Source organism: Cynocephalus volans, chromosome 8, assembly GCF_027409185.1.
Source record: "Cynocephalus volans isolate mCynVol1 chromosome 8, mCynVol1.pri, whole genome shotgun sequence".
Taxonomy (NCBI): domain Eukaryota; kingdom Metazoa; phylum Chordata; class Mammalia; order Dermoptera; family Cynocephalidae; genus Cynocephalus; species Cynocephalus volans.
This window is the reverse complement of record NC_084467.1, coordinates 12,092,634-12,116,551: the sequence shown is the minus strand read 5'-3', so window position 1 is coordinate 12,116,551 and position 23,918 is coordinate 12,092,634. Positions and strand designations below refer to the sequence as shown.

Genomic DNA, 23,918 nt, shown 5'->3' with positions numbered 1-23,918 from the left:
CCACCGCAGAGGCCATCTACTAGAGCAATGCTGATCAGGAAAGTGGGGTCAGAGCCACCATAGAGAGCCCCCACCAGGGAAATGTCTAGTAGAGCCAATGTGGTGGGGCTGCCACCAGGACCCCCAAACTGCAGGGCCACTGGTAACATGCAACACAGGCCTGGAAAAGTTGCAGGCACCAGTGCAGCCCACTGTGCTGTGCCTGGCAGAACTGTGGGGGTTGGGCTGCCCGATGCTTTGGGGGCCCAGATGGCCAGTTGTGCCCAGGATGCAGGACTTGGAGTTAAAGGAGACTATTTTGGAGCTTTAAGGCATAATGTCTGCCCTGCTGGGTTTCGGACTTGTTTGGGGCCTTTTTCTCCTTTCTTCTGGTCTATTCCTCCCTTTTGGAATGGGAATGTGTACCCAATGTCTGTTCCACCATTGTATCTTGGAAGTAGATAAATTTGTTTTTGATTTTTACAGGTCCACAGCTGGAAGGACTTTTGCTTTTGGTCTCAGATGAGACTTTGGACTTCGGACTTTTAAGTTGGTGCTGGAACAAGCTAAGACTTTTGGGACTGTTGGGATGGAATGATTGTATTTTTCATGTGAGAGTGACATGAGTTTTTGGGGGCCAGAGGTGGAATGATGGAGTTTGGATGTGTTGTCCCCTACAAAACTCATGTGGAAATTTGATCTCCAATGTGTCAGTGTTGGAAACTGATTGAGTTGTGGGGGCAGATCCCTCATGAATGGATTAATGCTCTCCATAGGTGGGGGGATTAATGAGTGAGTTCTCGCTCTATTAGTTTCCACTAGTGCTAGTTGTTTAAAAGACCCTGGTACCTCCCCTCTTTCTCTCTCTCTCTCTCTCTCTCGCTCCCTCTTGCTATGTGATTTGCTTGTACCTGCCAGCTGCCTGCCACTTTCCACCATGAGTAGAAGCAGCCTGAGGCCTGTGCCAGATGCAGCTGTCCCAGAATCGTAACCCAAATAAACCTCTGTTCTTTATAAGTTACCCAGTCTCAGGTATTTCTGTTATAGCAACATAAACGGACTAAAACAGTTGGGGATATTCTACAAACCCTTCTCGTCTAGATCCGCCAAGCTTGTGTGGCTGCGCCCTCTGCCAACAGCTCTGCTCACTGGTCTAATGTCACTGAACTCCTCCTTCCTGCCTCTGGTAAGAGAAGCACTTCTGGAGCACAGAGTTCTCACAACTCTTTGCCAGGCAGCTCCTTTCCTTTTGGGCCTCACCCTTTTTGCACTCTGCTCAATTGCCTCTTGAGAGGGACCTAGCACAGAGTGTGGACTTCTTTCTTATCATTCTATGAGATAAAACTTTGCACCTCCATTACCTATGATCATAAGTTGCTTGAGATTTCCAGTCCTTAATTCTAAGTCAGAATGGGGTGGGGTGGATGTTAAGAGAAGGAAGGAGATCTCAAGATCCACAATCCTGCTTTAGACCAACAGGGACCAAGAAGAATGGGCCCCATTTATTGATCACTGCTGTGTGTCAAGCACCTTGCAAATGACTGCTAACATTTACTGATGCTCACTTTGTGCCAGACACCCTTCTAAGTACTTTGTGTGTGTTTAGTCATTTAGTCCTCACAAAAATCATATGAGGTACTATCTTCATTTTACAGATGAAGAAGCAGGCATAGAGGAGGGACAGTCTGTTGCTCAAGGTTACACAAGTAGTAAACAGCAGCACCAGAATTAAAACAAGGCAATCTGACTTGGGCCCACAGTCTTTTTTTGTTTTTCTTTTTTCTTTTTGTTTTTTTCTGGCAGCTGGCCAGCACGGGGATCTGGGCCCACAGTTTTAACTACTATTTTATACTGTGACATGTAAGACCTCATTCATCCTTCTAAAAGCTCTCAGAGATAGAAACTATTAGTGTTCATTCCCATTTCATGGGTAAGCAGACTGAGGCATGGGGGCTTTTATTAATGTGTCCAAGTTCACACAGCTAGTGAATGGTAGACTCTCTAAACTGGAAGAAACCTTAAAAGTGAAAACATCTATTGCTTTCTTTTTTTTAAAGATGACCGGTAAGGGAATTTAACCCTTGACTTGGTGTTGTCAGCACCACGCTCTCCCAAGTGAGCAACGGGCCGGCCCCAAAACACCCATTTCTAACCTTTAACTAGAGCACAAATGCTCTGCCTATACATTGTGTGGAGTCACCTTGCTGTGGTCCAAAACCCTGACTTTCATCACCACATAGGCACTACGAGCGAAATTTCTATCTACTTCTGGGTTCTTGCCTAATTCTTCTCTACTGGGGAGAACAATTTTTAAACTCATACAGTAGGAACTAAATCCCCCAAACACTGTAGATAAGTGCTTCATTTTACTTCGTTTACCTCAACACAAAAACTCTTCCTATTCTTAGGCTAGGATCATGTGCATATGCATAATGCAACACTTCCTTCCTTTCCTGCTTATTTTTCCTAAGATCTAATAGCAGTTCAGTCCAACCATATTCTGGGTCAACTCCTCCTCTTCATTTCCAAAGTACCTGTACTCACTGGATTATCAAAACATTTCAGATAATTTTGGACTTTCCTCAACTCTAATTTCTCTCTCTCTTTTTTTAAAGATGACCAGTAATGGGATCTAAACCCTTGACTACCAGTGAGCTAACCGGCCATCCCTATATAGGATCCAAACCGGGGCCTTGGTGTTCTCAGCACCACACTCTCCTGAGCCACGGGCCGGCCCTCCTCAACTCTAATTTCAAGTGCCATAATTTACCTAATCAGAAATTCAGGGCTAGAGATCAATGTGTACTTGGATTACCAGAGTCGGCCCTGGGCAAAACTACGAAATAGGCCAAAGTTTGTCCTTGGCAAGCTCAACTATGTGTCCCTTCCTCCGCACCTGGACTTTGTTTCCATCTGTTCCTCCTAGTTCTCCTGTGCTCCTATTTTCTTCACTTTCCTTTTCAAAACCTGCTCTCAAGGAAAGATCTGAACTAACAGTAAGGCAGAAATAACTGCTGATCTCTCTTAATTTATTATTATTATTATTATTTTGGCAGCTGGCCCATACAGAGATCCAAACCCTTGACCTTGGTGTTATCAGCATACTTGCGTATATATATATATATATATATATATATATATATATATATTTTAAAGATGACTGGTAAGGGGATCTTAACCCTTGACTTGGTGTTGTCAGCACCACGCTCTCCCAAGTGAGCTAACTGGCCATCCCTACATGGGATCCGAACCCGTGGCCTTGGTGTTATCAGCACCACACTCTCCCGAGTGAGCCACAGGCCGGCCCCAGCATACTTGCATTTTTTAAGTCACTCAAATTTAGTAGTGGGGTGGCCGGCCTGTGGCTCACTTGGGAGAGAGTGTGGTGTTGATAACACCAAGGCCATGGGTTCGGGTCCCTATACAGGGATGGTGGGTTAGCTCACTTGGGAGAGCGTGGTGCTGACAACACCAAGTCAAGGGTTAAGATCCCCTTACTGGTTGTCTTTTATTAAAAAAAAAAAAATTTAGTAGTGGGGGGTTGTATACCAAATTTATTGACACTAATGTTAATAAGTTCTGATGGTTATTTGCATTTTAATAGGCGATAAAGGTAACAATCATCAGCTAAAGATTTTTAGGCTTCAGGAATGTAGGGAATGTAAATTTTCCCAAGAAACTTGGACTGACATAAGACCACTTCCTCTGTTACCATCTGAGCAGGGCTTTGTTCATCTATTTTTGACACACCTAGTTCAATATCCACCTTGGTTGTTAAATTGTTCCTTCTCTTCAAGAAACACTTGGTTCTTTTCTTTTTTTCGGTGGCTGGCAGGTATAGGGATTGAACCCTTGACCTTGCAGTTAACGCACCATGCTCTAACCAACTGAGGTAACCAGCTTGGTTCTTCACAGAAACCTACGGTATCCTTCTTTTTGGAATATCACAACATAGTTGAGGAATTTCAGTATCATGACTGAGAGTATAAAGAGCCAACTTTTAGGATACAAAGTGGATACAAAGCATTCTGAGAGCAGGCACTACCAATGCCAGAATTACTACAATATTGTAGGTAGGTTCAAAGTCTTTTAGTGACTTCAAACAACTTTCGTTCACTCACCATAATAAGCAGTAGAACCTTGTTGGGCATGGAACATTTATAAATTTCTTCAACAATTATTAACACCTACTGCATGCCAGACATTGTCCTAGGTACCAGTGATACAGCAGGGAACAAGACAAGTGCCTATTCACATGGAACTTACATCCTAGTATTGAGTGGTAGACAAAGAACATATAAAATGTATCAGGTGTTAAATGCCATAGAGAAACAAAGCAAGAAGCAGAAAGGGAGCATGGGGGGGTGGGGGTGGGATGGGGCACTGGCACAGGGTGGTCAGGGAAGGCCTCTCTGACAAGGTGACATTTGAGCAGATGATTCAAGTGAAGGAGTAAATAGATCATGTGGACATCTAGGGAGGATACTCAACACGGGTAACAGCGAGTACAAAGACCTAAATGTGGAAGCATGCTTGCCCTGTTCAAGATACAGCATGAAAAATAGCACTGGAAATCGGCGAGTGAAGAGGAAATTGGAAAGGAGCCCGGGAGTCAATTACGTGATAAGTGATTGTAAGAGCCTTGGCTTTTACTGACTGAAACAGAAGGCCTCTGGAGGGTTTTGAGCAAAGTGACATAGTGTGACTTGCGTGTTAAAAAGATCCCTTTGGCTGATTTGTGGAGGAAGGGAACAGTGGACTAGTTAGGCTACTGCAACTACCTAGGTGAGAGATAATGGGGGATCTGACCAGGTGGCAGCTGTGGAGGTAATGAGACGTGGTCAGATTCTGAACGCATTTGGAAGGTAGGGCCAAGGAGATTTCCTGATGCACTGGATATGGGATGTGAAAGAAGAGGAATCAAGCACGTGTACAAGATACAGGCCAGTATTCTAGAGCATATATAGGACTTGGAACTCGCCTGCTCGCTAGAGGGAAATTTATCAGAAAGGTTGGTATGGCCCACAACCTCCTGGGCAGTTTTAAAAAAAGAAAGGCTGCGCCATTCCCATAATCTCCTCAAATTCCTTTCACATTGGAAGGTTTTAGTGGCCAGGCCTCACAGTCCTGTGGTGGAGACCCCACACATACTGGTCTACACGTTGTCAGGACCTTGATTTCATGGAATGACACGTGGACGAGGCTCTGCCCCCTCGCTCATGAGAGAATGGATTAGAACTAAGAACGCGGTCCCCTAAGATTCACGATGGCTTCTACTTTTCCAGGAACCGCTTCAGCAGGACGCCCGTCCCCGCCCAGACGCGCTCTTCTAGTCAGCGCTGAAGAAACACTGCCCGACTTCACAGCCTTAGTGTTCGCCCCGCATTCGTCACCAGACTTCTTGCCAGCCTAACATCTGCCGGCGTTAAGCCGGTTGGTCAGAACTTTCTCTATTCCCACAGATTTTAGTCTCTGACTTCGGTCTTATGCTGAGGAAATGCTCCTGCGTGACCGAACCAGCCTCGCGAGCGCAATTCAGCACCATTTTACGGCTTCACCACAGCCGGCGCAGAAAGGGCTCCATCGCTCGTTTCGTCTCTCTCTGGTCACACCGGCCAAGGCCAGAACTTTGTACGGGGCTGGGCGGAAACTGCCGGAAGCCGCTCTTCAGCGCGGATCGCCACGACAGCTGTCACCCAAAGCCTTGCGGGACGCGCATGCGCCGTATCACGTGCCCGAAGCGTAATCTCCCAGGGGGCAGTGGCGCATGCCCACGTGACGCAAGCCGGCCAATGTCTGGCGTCCGGGTGCTTGGCGCCTGGTTGCTAGGCGACCCCCCGCCCCGGTTCCGCTTCCGCAGCTGCGATTCGTCTCAGGAGGTGTAAGCTTCAAACTCGGTCCGCGCGTTTCGACGTCTCCAGCCCCCTCGAGGGTTTCTCGCGGCTGCCTCTGTGGCTCAGGCTAAAGCCCCGGGTGGCGATGCCCTTCGAGGCTGGCACCCAGGCGTCCCGGCACCCGCTGTCAGATGGGCTGTGGTTCCTCCGGGGTTCACCCAGCGGCTGGTTAGTCCCAGGAGCGCTCTGTCTAGGTTAGGCCCCGGTCATTCACGGGCTCCCTGCGTTGGCCAGCTCAGCTCGAGAACCGGGTCAGGATCCATTTCGGGCAGGGGTGTGGCTGAGGCGGTAGCGGGCGGAGAAACGAATGCCTGGTAGTAGTCCCGGGCGTGACTTACTGCGGCTTCGAATAAGCCTGTTTCTCTGCCCAGAGAAGGGAAATGCTCAGTAGAGACTCTGTACAATGCTTCTTACCCGAAACAATTTATGTCGTACATAGTTGTTGACTAAAGGGTAACATATCGATAAAACCCCCGATATTTCTAGAAGTGGAAAAGAAATGCCTATCTTTGGGATATCTAGTAACAGTGGCAGTCTTTTTTCCTTCAGCATTTTCAATCCAGAAATGGTTGTGGTGTGCCTGGGACTTGTATGTAGCTCATTGTTTATTAGTAGGGCTTGATTTTTTTATGTGTACCTAATTTATATTTGGATTAGATTTCACTTATTTCATTCTAGTCATCAGCCTGTGAAATCAGGCGGGCAGGTTTCTCTACCCCTGTTTTCATGCATAAGGAAAGTAACTACTTGGGGATCTTGTTAAAATGCATATTCTGATTCATTAGGTCTGGAGCAGGGCCTGAGAGTTTCCGCAGTTCTGACAATCTCCCAGATGATTCGTCTGGTCTGATGCACACTTTAAATAGCAGTATCCCTAGATGACAGTTAGTAGCACAACTGTCTCCTTTGCATATCTGACTATATGCCAAAACAACAATCTGTGAAATTTCAGTTACATATGAGGATGGAAATGACATATAGCAAATAGCCCACATGGAATTTTTTATTCTGGATTCATTTTGGTTATTTTGTTAGTTTGAAAATCTAAGAATTCAAGGCTGGCCTGTGGCTCACTTGGTAGAGTGTGGTTCTGATAACACCAAGGCCATGGGTTCGGATCCCTATATAGGGATGGCTGGTTAGCTCACTTGAGAGAGTGTGGTGCTGACAACACCAAGTCAAGCGTTAAGATCCCCTTACCAGTCTTCTATTAAAAAAAAAAAATCTAAGAATTCACAATATTTGAAATAATGGGCTTGAAGGATTAACCTTTTTATTGTTAGAAAGGCTTTAATCAAATAGAAATTTTCCCAGACATCCAAGGATATGCCTAACTTAGACGACCCGTAGATCCAAGTTGACTCTTGCTGACTCACCAAATAGCCTAAGTCCTTAGGGAGGAATTGGTAAAGGGCCATGAAAATCAATTACATTGTATAATTATAAAAAATAAAAAAAAAAAAATTTTTTTTTAAAGTTTCATCAGATGAGGACACACCTACAGTTCTGAATATAAAAACTAAGCAGTGAAGACTAGCTAATTATTACTCTATTTACAAGAGAAGAGATTTCAAATGATATAAAAAACATTAGGTATCCAGGAACCCAGCACAATGATTTATAGAGTTGATGGGGTTTAATATATGTAAAAGTTTATGAAAATCATTATACTGTCATTATGAAAGATATGAGGGTCCCAAGTAGGCTCCTTGACTCAGGTATGGTACTGTGGTTTTCTTAACGTTTCTTGTGCTTGGGATTTATTAAGTTGCATGAATCTGTGTGTTTTTAGTTTTCATTAAATTTGGAAAATATTTGGGCATTATTTCTTCAAGTGCTTTTTTGCCCATCCCCTCTCTCCTTTGAGGTCTCCAGTTACATATGTATTAGACCACTTGAAGTTGACCCACAGCTCAGTGATGCTCTCTTCTTTTTTTTCCCTTTAATTCTTTTTTATCCATTAATTTTTGATAGCTTCTATTGCTATGTCTTCAAGCTTACTAATTTTTTGGCAGTGTTTAATCTACCATTTATCTCATCCATTGTGATTTTCATCTTAGACATTATAGTTTTCTTATCTAAAAGTTCAAGTACAATCTTTTTTATATCTTCCATGTCTCTACTGAACATATGGAATACAGTTTTGTAAACTGTTTTAGTGTCTGTGATGCTATTTCTAGCATTTATGTCACTTCTAGGTCAGTTTTAATTGTTTTGTCTCCTTGTCATGGGTCATGTTTTCCTATCTCTGCATGCCTGGTAATTTTTGGTTGGATGCCAGATATTGTGAATTTTATCTTGTTTGGTACTGGATATTTTGTATTCCTATAAATCTTGAGCTATGTCTTGGGCTGAAGTGAAGTTACATGGAAATAGATTGATCTTTTGGGGTCTTGCTTTTAAGATTTCTTAGGCAGGACCACAGCAATGCCAAGTCTAGGGCTAATTATTCCCCTGTGGCAAGATCTTCATGATTATTCTTCCCAGTGCCCCATAAATTATGAGTTATTTTCCAATTTGGCTGGTAGGAATAGGTGCTATTCCCAACCTGGTGTGAACACCGGGCACTTTTCCCTGTCATCTTTTCATGTGGTTCTTTCCCCAGTCTCAGGTAATTTTCTTACAATATGTATTGAGCAATACTCTGCTGAATACTAGAACAGAATCCTTTACAGATCTCTGGGGTTCTCTCCCTTTGTACAACTCCCTCCTATTTAGTATTCTGTCCTTTGAACTCCAGCTGCCTTGGTCTCCCAGGACTCTAAGCTCTGTCTCCTTAGCTCAGGGATTGCATTGAGCTCTGCCTCAGTTTTCCTTCCCTGCACCATAGCCTGAAACTCTCAAGGCAGATTTGTTGTCCTTTTCAGGTCTTTTGTGGCCTGATGTCCAGTGTCCTGAATACCATATTTTACATTTTTTTGGTCCATATTTTGGTTGTTTTAAGTGGGAAAGTAAATCCAGTCCCCTTTTATCTTGATGTCAGGGTTTTTTGGGTTTTTGTTGTTGTCGTTGGCTGCTGGCCAGTACAGTACCCTGGACCTTGGTTTCATCAGCACTACGCTCTAACCAATTGAGCTAACTGGGCCACCCATCCTGTTTCTCTATCTTGCCTTCTAGAAGAGCAAGTCAAAACATCACAACCATCTGGAAGAATTTTACCACCCAAAACCACTGAATATTGAAACTTTATTAAGTTAGATCATATACTATTGAACTCACATCCAGTTACTCTCTTTATTTATTTTATTTTTATTTTTTATTTTTTAATTTTATTTTGTCGATATACAATGTGGTTGATTATTGTGGCCCATTACCGAAACCTCCCTCCCTCCTCCCTCTCACATCCAGTTACTCTCAGGGGAAGACAGCTATTATCCTATCTTTATATCCCTGACGAACTTAACCAGTGCCTGGCACTTGTCTGACATTCAGCGAAAGCTGGAATGGGTGAATAAATTATTTTGAGCAAACAGCTGTTGATCAGCTTATGGTGTTTTCTTCCAACATTTGTTGATGGGCTTTTCCAGTTTTCTTATTTCCTGCCAGTAACAAATGGAAGCCAGGCAAAATGGAAATTTCTGGGATAGTATTATTCATGATTATAATTATCCACAAAAATGCGCCCTTTAAGAAGTTTATTTATGGGCACAAGGGAACTTTTTTAGGTGATAGAAATGTTCTAAAACTGAGGCTGGCTCCTTAGCTTAGTTGGTTAGAGCGTGGTGCTGATAACACCAAGGTCCAGGGTTTGATCCCTGCACTGGCCAGCCACCAAAAAAAACCAAAAAAAAACCAAAAAAAAAAAACAAAGAATTGTTCTAAAACTGGGTTGTGGTGATGGTTGCACAAGGTTACTAAAAATCATTGAATTGTACACTTAAAAATAGGTGAATTTTGTGGTGTGTAAATTACACCTAAATAAAGTTGTTTTTTAGGGCTGGCCCATGGCTCACTTGGGAGAGTGTGGTGCTGATAACACCAAGGCCACGGGTTCGGATCCCTATATAGGGATGGCCGGTTGGCTCACTTGGGAGAGCGTGGTGCTGACAACACCAAGTCAAGGGTTAAGATCCCCTTACCGGTCATCTTTAAAAAAAATAAAGTTGTTTTTTAAAGCTTATCTGAAAGATTTCCAAGGCATTTTAAGGTGAAAAAGGAAGTTGCCAACCAATTTAAATAGGCTAAACCTAGTTTTGATTTTTTTCAAATCCCATATGCCTTGAAATACAACCTTGATTGAGTAGAAGCAGACTATTGTGGATTTCCACTTTGTACAATGCACATATATTACTTTGTAACCATAAAAAAAAGATTTTGAAAAGGAAGATTAAAATTTTTAAATTGAAAGAGAAAATCAAAGGGCAATCCCAAGAGAAAAAAGATCTATTTGACTGATATGGAAAACTCTTTAGCACTTCTGTACTCCTAATGTGTGGGGTTTTTCACACCAAGCAATTCTACAATTCTCTGCAGAGACCAACTGATTTCCTACAATTCAACTAAATCCTGACACTGTCTACCTAAAGACAGCATCAGATTCTATAGATGGACTCAGTCCCATAAGATTGCCTCCACTTCAAACACCAGGCACAAGTCCCAGCTGATCATCTGTGCTTTTTTTGTTTTTTGGTGGCTGGCTGGTTTGAGGATCTGAACTCGTGACTTTGGTATTACAAGGCTGTGGTCCAACCAACTGAGCTAACCGGCCAGCCCGTCACCTATGCTTCTGACTAACTGGTTATAAATTGGAAGTTCCCACAACCTCCTCCTGGGGTTTGATCATTTGCTAGGAGAGCTCACAGAACTCAGAAGAATAGTTTGCTAAGCAGGTTTATTAGAAAAGGATACAACTCAGGGACAGTTAGATGGAAGAGATGCCTAGGGAAGGTATGCGGAAAGGGGTGTGGAGCTTCCATGCCTTCTCTGGGCACATCGCCCTCCCAGTACCTCCATGTGTTCACCAGCCTGGAAGTTCATTAGCCAGGCTTGATTGATTAAATCATTGACCATCATTGGCCATTGGTGATTAAGCAATCTCCAGCTCCTCTCCCCTTCCAAAACTTTGGGAGATGGGGAGTTGAAAGTTTCAACCCTCTAATCACATGGTTAATTACCCTGGCATCCAGCCCCTATCCTTAAGGGACTTCATTGACCCAAAAGTCACCTCATTAACATAAACTTAGGTGTGGTTGAAAGGGGGCTTGTAATGAATGACAAAACACTCAACTTTTCACTTTTTTCACTCTCATCATTTAGGGAATTCCAGGGGTTTTGGGAGCTCTGTGCTAGGAATGGGGTGAAGACCAAATATATATATATATATATATATATATAAATATATAAATATATGTATATTATTATAAATTACAAGATCACATCGACCCATCCACAAGGCAGTGGACAATATGATAGAAGTCAGCCTGGATTTTTCTCATTTTTTGAACTCTGAGCTAAGACAAATTACTGAGCTGTTGGCTGTAGTCTCTGAAACAGGTTTAAGTAGTTTAGTAAATATTTGGAGCCTGAATCTTCAATTTGGAGTCAAAAGAAGAGCTCTGAAACAGTTTTAATAATGGTTATAGGAATGATGTCAGCACAGGAGGATCCTTTTATCCACTTATGATGAGACTCATTTTCTTCCAACTACTCTGACTCAGACCAAACAGGATCCTGGGGAGGGAGTTGCCTTGCAATGTACGGTGACATCACTGGCTTGGCACTTCAGTTACCTTATCAAATATAGATAAGATATTATTTGATAGGTTTTATATAAAATCCATGTAAAAAATTTTTTTTCATGTAAAATTTATAGGTTGAATTCAGAAAGTTGGATGTAAAAGAAAGTCATGATGAAAGAGAATAAATATTGTGTCACTGGTTTTATTTTTCTACAGGAAACATTTTATTATAAATGCTTTATTTGTATGAGGTTTCCATCTGTACTTCAAGCATTGATTCTTACCCTCCAAACATGTATAATGATGTATCACTTGTTGGCTAATAGGTGGATTTGTCTAAACAGCATTTTCTCTTAGTTCTTGAGCTTTGTGCCACTTCAGAACCTTGGTTTTAAGATACAGTCCCTTTAGTCATCGATTATTGAGTATTCAGTCTTACTAATAACTTGAGTCAGATCTATTTACTCAGCATGTATAGTTTATAATTAATAATCAGCCCTTGCATTTGTCTAATGCCTTTCTCTCTAGGGACCAGGTTGATGTTATACATCACCACAGAGAAGTCAGGAAAGGTTACAGTCCCCACTTTGCAGAAGGAGAGGAGCTGTTTAGAGGCAGATGACTTAGAGGGGCAAAGAGGAATGCCATTTTAAAAAAATGCATAGGAAACTGGCTGGGGCTTGAAAAAAAATCTGAATATTTTCTTCAAGAAAAAATTAAATGGTGCAGAAATTGCATTAAGATAGCCTGTTGTATAATAAAATCATTAAAGTCTCAGGATGAAATTAGATTGGATTTTTTTCTGGGTGGTTTGAGAGGGTACATAAACTGTGTCACCTGACTGAATGGTTGAAGGAGTGCTCTGTCCATTTCCTGAACTGTACTCTTCCTTTCACTGTTAGATGATCAAGCAGAAGTTTTCTGTGCCCTCTCCTGGCCTGACTCTGAAACTGCATAACAGTGATATTTTTTCAACTTCCTTGGGCAGGTTTTCCCTTTAGATAAATTCGTGCTCTCCCCTCCCTTTCTCCTGCGCTAGGGGGCTCATTTTAGACTAGAGAGAGACAGAGAGGGTCAATTGCTTGGTGTCTGGATAAAAGTGGTCGGATTAATCAGGTTCCAGATGTCCATTTGACAAGCTGAACATAGAGACTGAATAACCAGTCTTGTGTTCAAATGGTACATATCATTATTCTTTATATTAAAAAATGATGCTAGGGGCCGGCCCGTGGCTCACTCGGGAGAGTGCGGTGTTGAGAACACCAAGGCCCCGGGTTCGGATCCCATATAGGGATGGCCGGTTAGCTCGCTGGCTGAGCGTGGTGCTGACAACACCAAGTCAAGCGTTAAGATCCCCTTACCGGTCATCTTTAAAAAAAAAAAAAAAAAATGATGCTATTATTGGAAGTTACTCCATGTAAATATGTGAAATATTCCACGAGACAATGTGGAATGTGAAACTTTATAGGTAAAGTAAATAGAAATGGGTGAGTGGCGATTTTGACAAGCTTCAATGTGACAAAGCCAAGCTTTGTTTCAGCAAGGCTTCTGAACCTTCTCCTAGGCCCATCCGTGTACTTGCTTATAAAATCCAGTTTTAGCAAAGAAACCCCCCACCCTTGATATCTGATTACTCTTAATATCTGATGGGGTTCCTCATCCTCCCCCATAACTTCCGGTGATGTCTGATCATCCTGGCTTGTCTTCAGCAAGGATCTTGTTAAGTGGGTTTAGCCAGAATCCCCATACCCCTGGTGTTTCATCTTGGGAATTTTCCATTTACTGACCCTGCCACCCTGCTCCTTGGCTATAAATTCCCACCTGCCATGCTGTATTGAGTTGAGCCCAATCTCTTCCCCCCACTACAAGTTGCCATTGCAGTGGTCGCTGTGGCTATCTCAGTGGTTCTGAATAAAGTCTTCCTTACCATGCTTTAACAAGTATCATTCACTATTTTTTTCTTTTAACGGATGAAAGTATTGTGAACATGTTCAACAATATCTGTATTTTTATTTAGGGTTAGGGGACAAAGAAGGTAAGGATAAGTGTCGATGTAATAAGGTGAGAGGGGTGTCACAGAAAGCCCCCAGCCAGGCATCTTGGGGAGGATGGAATTGCTGTAGGGTCATTTCTGAGCTTCCACAAGCACAGACAAGTTCAAAGTGTTGGCTTCTTCTGCAGAACCCCTGCATCATTCACTAGGCTAAAGGGAATCCATGCAGACAGCTAAAACACACATGGTATTTTCCCCACGTGCTTTGGCTGTCACATTTTTTTGGCTGAAATAATCATTACCCCAGAGCTGCTCTTTACAGTTCCAGGAGATCTGTTCAATCATTCACTTGCTCACAAAACATTTATTACTTGTTTTGTACAAGTTACTGCCCTTGGACTCCAGCCAAAAGGATGAAGCAAATATTGGAACTTTTAGTTTACCAGAACAGTGCTTTCCAACCTCTTTCCTGTCATGGCACACATTGCAAATGATACAATTGTATGTCCCACTAAAGTAAACGGGTGGTGGGGGGGAGGGATTTGGGGGCATCTCTATGGGATTTAGTGAAAAAATTATATTTTCTACATATTGTATAATTATGATTTGGAAAATAAAATAAAAGTATTAGGGAAAGCATTAAATATTCAGCTAATATAAAATTTCCAAATATAATATTTTCAAAATTTTAGCTTTCTTCTGTGAATTTAACTGTTTAATATCAGATTTTATGCTTGAAATGGCTACATGCAATAAAGACCAGGACTTTTAAAAAATGATCTCTTTGAGTTCTTGATAGTCATGAACAATTACTCAATTAGTAGTAAAAATTTAAAAAGAAATTTTCTTTTTTTTTAAAAGATAACCAGTAAGGGGATCTTAACCCTTGACTTGGTGGTGTTAGCACCACGCTCTCCCATGTGAGCCACGGGCTGGCCCAAAAGAAATGTAAACATTCAAAATTTTACAAAAGTTGAAATTAAGTCTTGTTTTTCTTTCATTAACAAATACAGGGGCTGGCCAGTTAGCTCAGTTGATCAGAGTGCAGCCTTACAAAACCAAGGTCACAGGTTCGGATCCCTGAACTGTCCAGCCATGAAAAAAACAAACAAAAATACACATTGAAATTTCTTGTGATAACATTATTGGATTTTGAATCTAATCAAATTCATTTCAAAATGGATGATGGAACTCTGATATGAGGACACATTCCTTCAAGGTTGATGTCCACTTGGAATATACCAATATTCGCTGTTCATGGCCAGCTGGCATCTGTTCTGATTGGCCAATGTCTGTGCCATCTCAGATGTTAAATATTTGTAGTATCACTCTGCCCATAAGCACTGTTAAAACAATCACCCTGCAGTTAGCTTGGACACTGACAAAATGGTTTACCAGCCGGAAACGGACAGAAATATCTGATAACTATGTGAAGACAGACTTGGATTAGCGCCTGGGGTTGCTCTGGCCAGAAACCCCCACCCAGTCTTTTTGCCCCTCACCCCTGACAAGCTACATCTTGAGTTACTGCCCATCCTCCTTGGGCCCCTGGAACTCAACTTCTTCATAGTAGGCACTCAGTAAATATTTATGAGATGAATGAGAAAAAGAAAAAAAAAGGAGTAAGAAAATGATACATTCTGGACAAGTGATATGAAAGAAATAGTGGTAGAATCTGGTTGTTAAGAGAATAACTGAGAGATTGTTGAATTTGTTCCAGAAAATGGCCAGGACCTGCTTTGAGGCCTCTTCTGACACCGAACACTCATTATTGACCATTAAGAAACTTTGGCTGGGATCCCGCAGAGTGGAGGCTGGGGTGGTGTGGGGTTAAATGTGTGACCGATTTAATGCAAATTTGGGCCTTTTCCATTCAATCTCAATTTCTAGGGATTAAAACACACACACACACACACACACACACACACACACACACACAGAGCCACCAAATGGCTCATGTGATTCCATAACTTACTTCCATAATTCCATAAATCACTTCTTTCTTTCTCCATCGTGTCTTCTTTTCCCCTTAGAAATAAAGAGGCTGGCAGATTAGTTTGCCTCTAAGTCCTTTTTTAAAAAGGTTATTTCAAAAGACTCTCCTGCTTCTTAAGAATGCCACTCCAGACATTTCTTAATACATTATTATTTTTAAAAAAATGCATCTCCCATTTCTATCACTTAGAGAAAGGTCTTTCCCCTTCATATCTTTCAGGCTTTAGAAATATTACTCTGCATGGGAGAAGAGGCTGCTAAAGGCCTGTAGCTGGGGGGCGCAGGGCGCAGACACACCCGGGGCAGTGCAGATGGGAAAGCGTGGGGAGCCCCCGGCCTGGCTCTGTTTGCCAAGGGACGCAGAGGCTGAAGTCCAGAGAGAGCTGTGGGGACACAGCGGCCTGTGCCTGGGGCCCCTCCCCCGCCTTTGGTTCCCAGGGCGCCCCCGCCCTTTGAGCCCAGGGCGGTGCCCGCCGCTAGCACACTCGCCCACTCCGGGGACCAACCGGGTCGCGGTGGTCTCCCGGGCTCGGGGAGCCGATCGGACAGGCGGTCGCGGGCGGCATGCGGCGGCTGCTGGCGTCCGGAGGCGTCCGGGGACTGGGGGCCGGTGTGGGCGCGCGTCCTGCCGCGGGGTTCTGCCACCCCGGGCGCACGAGCCGCCGGGCTTCCGACGCCCCTCGGAACCGGCCCCCTAGCTCCGACCTCGTGGCCCGGACGACGGGAGTCTGCTCCATGATGCGGCTGCCCGTGCGGGCCTCCCCCGAGGGGCTGGACGCCGCCTTTGTCGGGGTGCCCCTGGACATTGGGACCTCCAACCGGCCCGGGGCGAGGTAAGGCCCGAAGGACCAGGGCCAGGGGGACACGTGGCCGGACAGGCTGGTAGCTGCCGGAGGACGTGGAAGGTGCCAGGGCAGGAGCCTCCGCTCACACTGGGTCGAATTGGAAGCTGGTGCTTGGCTCCAAATGCCCCTTATGATTTGAGACCACTGATGTCCCTTGTCCCTCCACAAACAACACCTAGGGCTCAACACAAGATTGGGGCCTCACATCTTCGTGTCATCCATTGGTCAAGAAGGTTTTCTGGAACACGAGCCTTCTCCACGCCCCCCTCCTGGAGACTTGCTGGGGTGGCGGCTGTGGGTACCCTCACCCTCCCTTCCTCCCACCACCATGCAATGGCAGGTGACATTGTACTCGAACAGAGAAACTGGCTGCCCTTCCAAAACCTCTAGATGTCACCTGACTAAAAATAATGCTCAAATTAAGGCAAATTTCGTAAGCTCAAGCTAGAGAAAGTAAAATCCATTTTCCTGATTATTGTCAGCAATTTCTGATTCAGCTCAGCAACATTACATCTGACTGTGCTGTTCTGAATTATAAAAGGCACCATTTATTAAATGTCTACTAAATGCAAGGCACTCTGCCTAGGTTACCTCATTTAATTCTTACAACAGTATAAGGTAAGTGTCATGATTATTATTTTACAGATTAGGAAACTGAACTCAGAGAGATTAAAATATATATTTTTTTTTTTTCTTAAAGATGACCGGTAAGGGGATCTTAACCCTTGACTTGGTGTTGTCAGCACCACACTCAGCCAGTGAGCAACCGGCCATCCCTATGTGGGATCCGAACCCGTGGCCTTGGTGTTATCAGCACCACACTCTCCCAAGTGAGCCACAGGCCGGCCCAGAGATTAAAATATTTTCTAATGTCATTTGGTAAACTGGTGATGAGTAAGCTCCTAAATCTGTGCCTTTAATCTCTCCAATATATAGCCTAGATCGGTGGTTCTCAGCGGGGGTGGTTCTATACCCAGGGGACACTTGGCAACGTCTGGAGGCATTTTTGATTGTCACAACTTGGGGGAGCGGGTGTTACTGGCCTCTAGTGGGTACAGGCTAGTGATGCTGCTAAACGTTCTACTGTGCAAGAATCATCTGGCCCTAAATGTCAACGGTGTTGAGGCTGAGAAGCCCTGGGGTAGGCAGAGCCTCTATACCTCTGTGGATGGCTGACAGGATGGTTCTTTCTTCTCCAGATTCGGACCCCGACGCATCCGGGAAGAATCAGTGATGCTGCGGACAGTCAATCCTAGCACGGGGGCCCTCCCTTTCCAGTCCCTCGTGGTCGCAGACTTAGGCGATGTGAACATCAATCTGAATAATCTCCAGGACAGCTGCCGGCTAATTCGAGAGGCCTATGAGAAAATTGTAGCAGCTGGCTGTATTCCTCTGACCTTGGGTAGTGGCAGTCTGCAAGAGCTGTAGTTCTCTGCACTTGGTGCCTATTTATAATGGGCCTGAGTACAGTTACTTATCCAGGGCAAGCCACTGCAAATATGGAGACAGTAGGAGAGAGGACATTCTAATTCGTTTATTTTAATCCCTGGGGAGTGAATATTTAAAATTTTGGACTAGGCTGGCTGGTCAGCTCAGTTGGTTAGAACACGGTATTATTAACACTGAGGTCAAGGGTTCAGATCCATACCAGCCAGCTGCCAAAAAAAATTTCTTTTGGACTAGCATGATTGACAGGGCTGGACTAGGTGAAGCGAATGAGGTGCTTGCCTTGTCTCAAAAGGGGTGTCCAAAAAAGCTAACAATCAACATCAGTAACACCAGGTAAGTACAGTTGTTCCTCGGTACCCACAGAGATTAGTTCTAGGACCCCTGCGGATACCAAAATCTGGAGATGTTCAAGTCCCTTGTGCAGGGGTCTTCAAAAAGTTCATGGAAGGATTCGCATAATCTCTATTTTCAATTTTTCCATAAAAATTTTGAAATACCCATATTCAGGGAAAAGGCAGCTTTTCCCTTATCCTGCCCCACCCTATGCCACTCTAACTGTAGTATTTCTTTCTTCTCTGGGTCACAATTAGCTAAAATGACAGGGGCCTTTTTCTAAATATCCAAATTTTGCCAATCAGAGGGCCCAGCCTGCGCAGCACAGTGACAAGCAGTGTGGTTTCTGGACGGCTGGTTTGAAATCTCGGCTCCACCCCTCACTAGCTACGTGATTGTGTGCTCCGCTCGATGCTCCATTTCCTCCTCTATAAAATAGCCCCTGCCTCGCTGTATTGTGTGAGGGGCGTATAAAGTGCCCAACATTGTGCCTGGTATATTTTAAGTTTCAATAAATGTTAGCTATTGTTACTATTTCTTGGGGGGGGGGGGCTGGCCAATACGGGGACCCGAACTCTTGACCTTGGTGTTATCAGTTCTAACAGAGCTAACTGGCCAGTCCAGTTATTATTAATAATTATCAATAGTAATACTTTCCTAAGTCTGCCATATGTGGCTACTTAAATTAATTAAAAATAAGGTAGAACATTTCCATCATCACAGAAAGTTCTTCGGACAAATCTGTTCTAGGCATTTACCTGTAAGCCTTAATTGACATAATTTCTTTTTTTTTTTTTTTTTTAACTTTTGTGGCAGCTGGTCAGTACAGGGATCTGAACCCATGACCTTGGTGTTACAAGGCTGTGCTCTAACCAACTAAGCTAACCAGCCAGCCCTAAAGAACGATGAACTCTTAAGCAGCCCACTAATGCACAAGACCTCATTTTACCTGTTCTTCAGTCTAATTGAAAGGGTGGCAGAACTGAGTAAATTTAAGACTGTTTTATGTCATAATGTTATATAGGTAATCTTACTATAAATAATCTCATCGTACAGATGTTTTCTCTTCACAGGTGGAGATCACACAATCACATATCCCATATTGCAAGCAATAGCAAAAAAGTGAGTCAGTCAGTCCCGAATGGCTTGACCCAAGCAAGGTTACAAAATTCAGGAGCTAGGGAATAAGCTGTTTGCTGCTAGGTGTCATCGGGTGACTGCTGCTGGCTCAGGCTATGGGGGGTGGGGGGTGGTGATAGGAAATTCTTGACTGAGTTGTTTCTGTGGATCAGAATTAAGGATGAGCTCCAGCTGTCTCTGTCAGTCACCAGCTGGAAGCCAAGACAATTTATTAGGAACACCTCAGGCTGCCCTCCCTTGCCCTAAATCTGTCCTGGTATGCGTGCTTAGCATTTTTAACTTGGCTTTGTTTTTGGAAGATGAGCCCCTAGTGAAATACACAACCCCAGTTTACTTCAGTTTCTGTTTGCTTCAATGGCCAGATACAAATACTGACAGGCACAATGGTGCAGCTTGCTGAGAAGCCATGTTTTCTCCTGAAAGGGCCCCTTTCCCATTGAGAAGACTGATTTCCCAGTAGTGGAATTCTACCAGGGACTAGCCAACTGTAGTTTGAGAAATAGACACAAGGGCTGGTGTGCTGGGTGGCAGCTTTAGAATTCGTTTTGGGGAAGGGCATGTGGGAAGCATTCTGGTTGGAGTTGGGGAGGCACAGGTCTTTTCTGGAAGCTGCATTTGCCTCCCATTGATTTGGATTGTATGTTTATTTTGGGTGGCTGGAGGTTACAGAGACAGCTGGGCCGAAGCTGCCTCTTGGTGCTACAGTTGGAGAAAGGGTGGCTCAGATTAGTTCACCTTCAGCTAAGCTCACCTCCGAGCTGCCACCCTTCATTCCCATCCTGCCTGCTCTCTCTCTAAGTAAAGCAAATGCTGGGTGATGAGTCACGGGTGGCAGCCAAAGCCCTTGTCTGTTTCTGCCTGACTTCTCTGAGTTTATTGTTCCTCTGAGATGCTGAGTGACGTGAAGACAGAAACCAGTTGCAAGGTGTAATTGATGCCAGGTCTCCCCTCTGTGGCTATGAATTGTCATCAACTTTTGGTGGCCTAAGGGTGGTTGTACTAGGGCCCCCCAGGGAGGCTTGGCCTCTGAGCTTCCCTGTCGTCATCAGGCACGGCCCTGTGGGGCTGCTGCACGTGGATGCTCACATGGACATGGTTGACAAGGCTCTAGGAGAGAAGCTCCATCATGGGACGCCCTTCCGCCAGTGCGTGGACGAGGGACTCCTGGACTGTAAGCGGGTGGTGCAGATCGGCATCCGGGGCTCTTCCATGACCTTGGATCCCTACAGATACAATCGGAGTCAGGTGACAGACTAAACTCCTCTCCCCCTCCTCTTGGCCCCCAAAATGCCTTCCTCTCCGTTGCCCACCCAATGGCGACTATGATTCAACAGGGGCTTTACTAATCAAGTTCATAAAGTGGGGACGGAAGGCTGACTTTGCACCAAGAGGGTCATGTGGAACAAAGAGGAGTGAGGACGTTAGGTTATGAGGTGGTGGAGGCCTCTCGTCCCTGCGGTGGGGAGATGAGCAGAAACCAACCCACCCCTCGGATGTTGCTGGCTTGGAGAAGAGAGGAGGAGTTGCCAAGGCCATTTGCCACCTTTAGTCCTCATCCTCATACCCACGAGGCAGAATGATTCTCAGGTCAACACATATGACAAGACACAGTAGGAAGGACCCAAATCCCTTGCTCTGAGAGCATGCCAAGACCGGTCTTCCAGACAGAGCTGTTCGGGAGGTGCTAGCACGAGCCGCCGGGTTTCTTAGTTCTTGCTTTAGCAAAGTTTCTCTCTGATGCCAGCTCCACAGGTCAGCTTTGACCCTACTGCCTTACCAGCCATCATCCCCCCCATTCCTCACCTCTAAAGTGGGGACAGCAGTTCTCTCCTCATGGAGATGGAGGGTCGAATGTGGTGTACACATGAAGAGCTTAGCATGGGCTTGGCACGTGGAAAATGCCCGGCGCATGCTGCTGTGCAGAAGCCTGGGCCTCCAGCTCTTCAATGCCTCCCTCCCAGGGCTTCCGGGTCGTCCTGGCGGAAGATTGCTGGATGAAGTCGCTGGTTCCTCTGATGGGGGAAGTGAGGCAGCAGGTGGGAGACAGACCCATCTATATCAGCTTTGATATTGACGCCCTGGATCCCGCCTATGCCCCAGGGGCGGGGACACCTGAAATTGCTGGCCTCACCCCTAGCCAGGTAAGGAGGCTCCACCAGTGAAGATTGTTGGGGGTGGGGATACTGAACACCTTACTTTCCTGGGTCTTGTAGTGAATCCTCAGGAATCAGGACAGGATCTCAAAAGCAGAGCACTCAAGCCTTTATTGTTCTCAGGGCTGACCATAGGTTTGAATACCTATTTATTAAGGAGTGGCTGATTTTGGCAAGATCTCTCATTTCTGCTCTGGGAGAAAATAGTTTTTTATTTGCTCTTCCTGCCTCTTGCACATCTGTAGTTAGCTCATGAGGACAATATTATAGTATCCCCTCCTAAGAACACTGCACTTACCTTTTTTAGGATTAAATTTAAAAAGTGCACACAATGGGATTAACTCTCTACACCAAGGTAGCTCAAAAGTTTTACAAACACCCAGATAAGGCTCTGCTAAGGTGTGCTGAGAGGAAATCCGGGAGAAAGGATTGGCTGTGTCATGACTAGAAACTCAGGGAGGGCTTTGTCTTGTTCACTGGCTTGTCCTTGGAGCCGAGGACTGCCTGACATATAAATAGTAGGTGCTCAAGTATGTTTGTAAGTAAAGACTGCTTAACCTAACAGTTAACTACATCCTCTAAGAAAGGAGGGTGGTCGTAACTACCTCTCAAAACCATTCTCAGTTCCCATCAGAGGGAAATAAAGTCCTTGCCCCTCTGCTCATCATCCTCGTGGGCTTTTGCCTACAGGATGGAACCCCCTTTCAGACAAGAGGACTCTCTTCCTTCCACTGCTCCTTGCTTACGCTGTCTTCTGGCCACATCGAACTACTTGTGTCTTTGCCTCTGCTTGGAATGCTGTTCCCCTCCTCGTCTGCTTGGCCTGTCGCTTGAACTAAGTATTTCCACCTTTGGAAGCCCTCCCCACCTCTCCAGGCTGTTACTGTGCTCACAGGGTTCTGGGCTTGATTTTCCTGAAGCCCTTAAGTGTAACGTGGAAACAACCTTACGCTTGCTTGTCTGCAACATCACACTATGAAGAACTCAGCAGCAGGGACTGTGTGTTGGTCCTATGTGTCGTTGTGAGGCCGACCAGTGTGCCTGGCAGTCATCGATGTTTACTGAGGGCAGGCAACAGTTTCAAGTCAAAGGAAGGGCCTGTGGTAGGAGCAACCCACTGAAGCCCCTACAGGTTGCTTTTCATTGTAAATGATTACCACTGAGGACAGCTCAGTCTTGATTTTGGACAGGCTCTGGAGATCATCCGGGGTTGTCAAGGCCTGAATGTGGTGGGTTGTGAACTTGTGGAAGTTTCACCGCTGTATGATCCTTCTGGTAAGTAAGAGAAGTGTGATCTGTGGGCAGCTGCTAGTTTAAGTTATACTAACCTAGTTAATAAGTAGAAAATGGATGGGTATCCTTATACAACTCAGGGAACTTGCTGAGTCTGTCCAACAGTGAAGAAAATAAACCTATTACTGCAGACCTTACAAACAGGAGGTAATTAACCCTAACAACACCCCCGGGAGGTAGCTAAGTATTATTAGCTTGCTCACCAGTCAGTAGAAGAGAAACCAGCCTACAGGTTAGTGATGGGCTGGGGCAGTTCCATCCTCCTTTGATGTTTCATTGAAAAGGGGATTCTCAAAGCATAAATATTTATTAATATTTATAAAGAGGGGAATTAGCTGGTTAAGATCCTCAAAACAGATGCCAGTTCAATATTTTTAATTTAGAAATGCTTACAGAGTTAGGCCTATTAGCCTCAGAGGGTAGATGAGCTATAGTACACACAATTATTATAGGTTTTCCTTTGGGAATACTCTGTTCTCAGAGTAAACAAAGAAATCTGATTTTTAAAACACAATTTCCAAATGATGCTTGATGGAGGCAGAATGCCGGGAAAGCTGTTCACAGGTGGTTGGCAGCCAGAGAAGTTCCGGAAAAGGAAGCACAAACATAAGAGAGCCTAGGAGTCCCCAGAGGCTCAGCTTTAGGAGGTGGTCTGTGCAGTATTCATGTCAGGTTTCACTTCTTTGTAGGAAATACGGCCCTCCTGGCGGCTAACCTGCTATTTGAGATGCTGTGTGCTCTCCCCAAAGTGACAATTGTCTGAGTCTTGTGCCGTTCACATCAAAACAGATTGTGCTGCTGACAAATTCTCATGAAGACTTTATGAGCAAGCACTCTGAGTACTGAAGGGTTTATGCCAATAAAACTTTCTGCTAAAAGTGTCATTGGTGGCTGTAAAATCAGGACATTCAGTAGAACTCTAACCCAAACAGCAAACATTTCTAAGGAGTTTGTGTTAACTTTTAAAAAAATGAAGTCCTTGTACTGCTTTGATTTTTTTCCTTTGATGAAAGACGGTGGAGGATAAAGGGGAAGGGGATGGAGAAATTGTCAAGATTATTTAAAAACTGAAGGAATGAAAATGTCAATGAAATAATACTGTGTAAATGTTCCATATTTCTGCACTATCTTCCTTTAACATATAGCTCCTCCTCTGAGGAGCTTAG

The 23,918-nt window shown here is 44.4% G+C and overlaps 1 protein-coding gene across 1 annotated transcript; it reads left to right on the top strand.

Annotated features, from left to right (window-relative positions):
- The first annotated feature begins 16,103 nt into the window (after positions 1-16,103).
- Positions 16,104-23,526, top strand: AGMAT (agmatinase). Its single transcript, XM_063107184.1, has 7 exons — positions 16,104-16,372; positions 17,584-17,786; positions 19,240-19,288; positions 20,356-20,551; positions 21,268-21,447; positions 22,650-22,734; positions 23,442-23,526. The coding sequence occupies exons 1-7, from the start codon at positions 16,104-16,106 to the stop codon at positions 23,513-23,515; spliced, it is 1,056 nt and encodes a 351-aa protein (XP_062963254.1). The 3' UTR covers positions 23,516-23,526.
- The last annotated feature ends 392 nt before the right edge of the window (positions 23,527-23,918 follow it).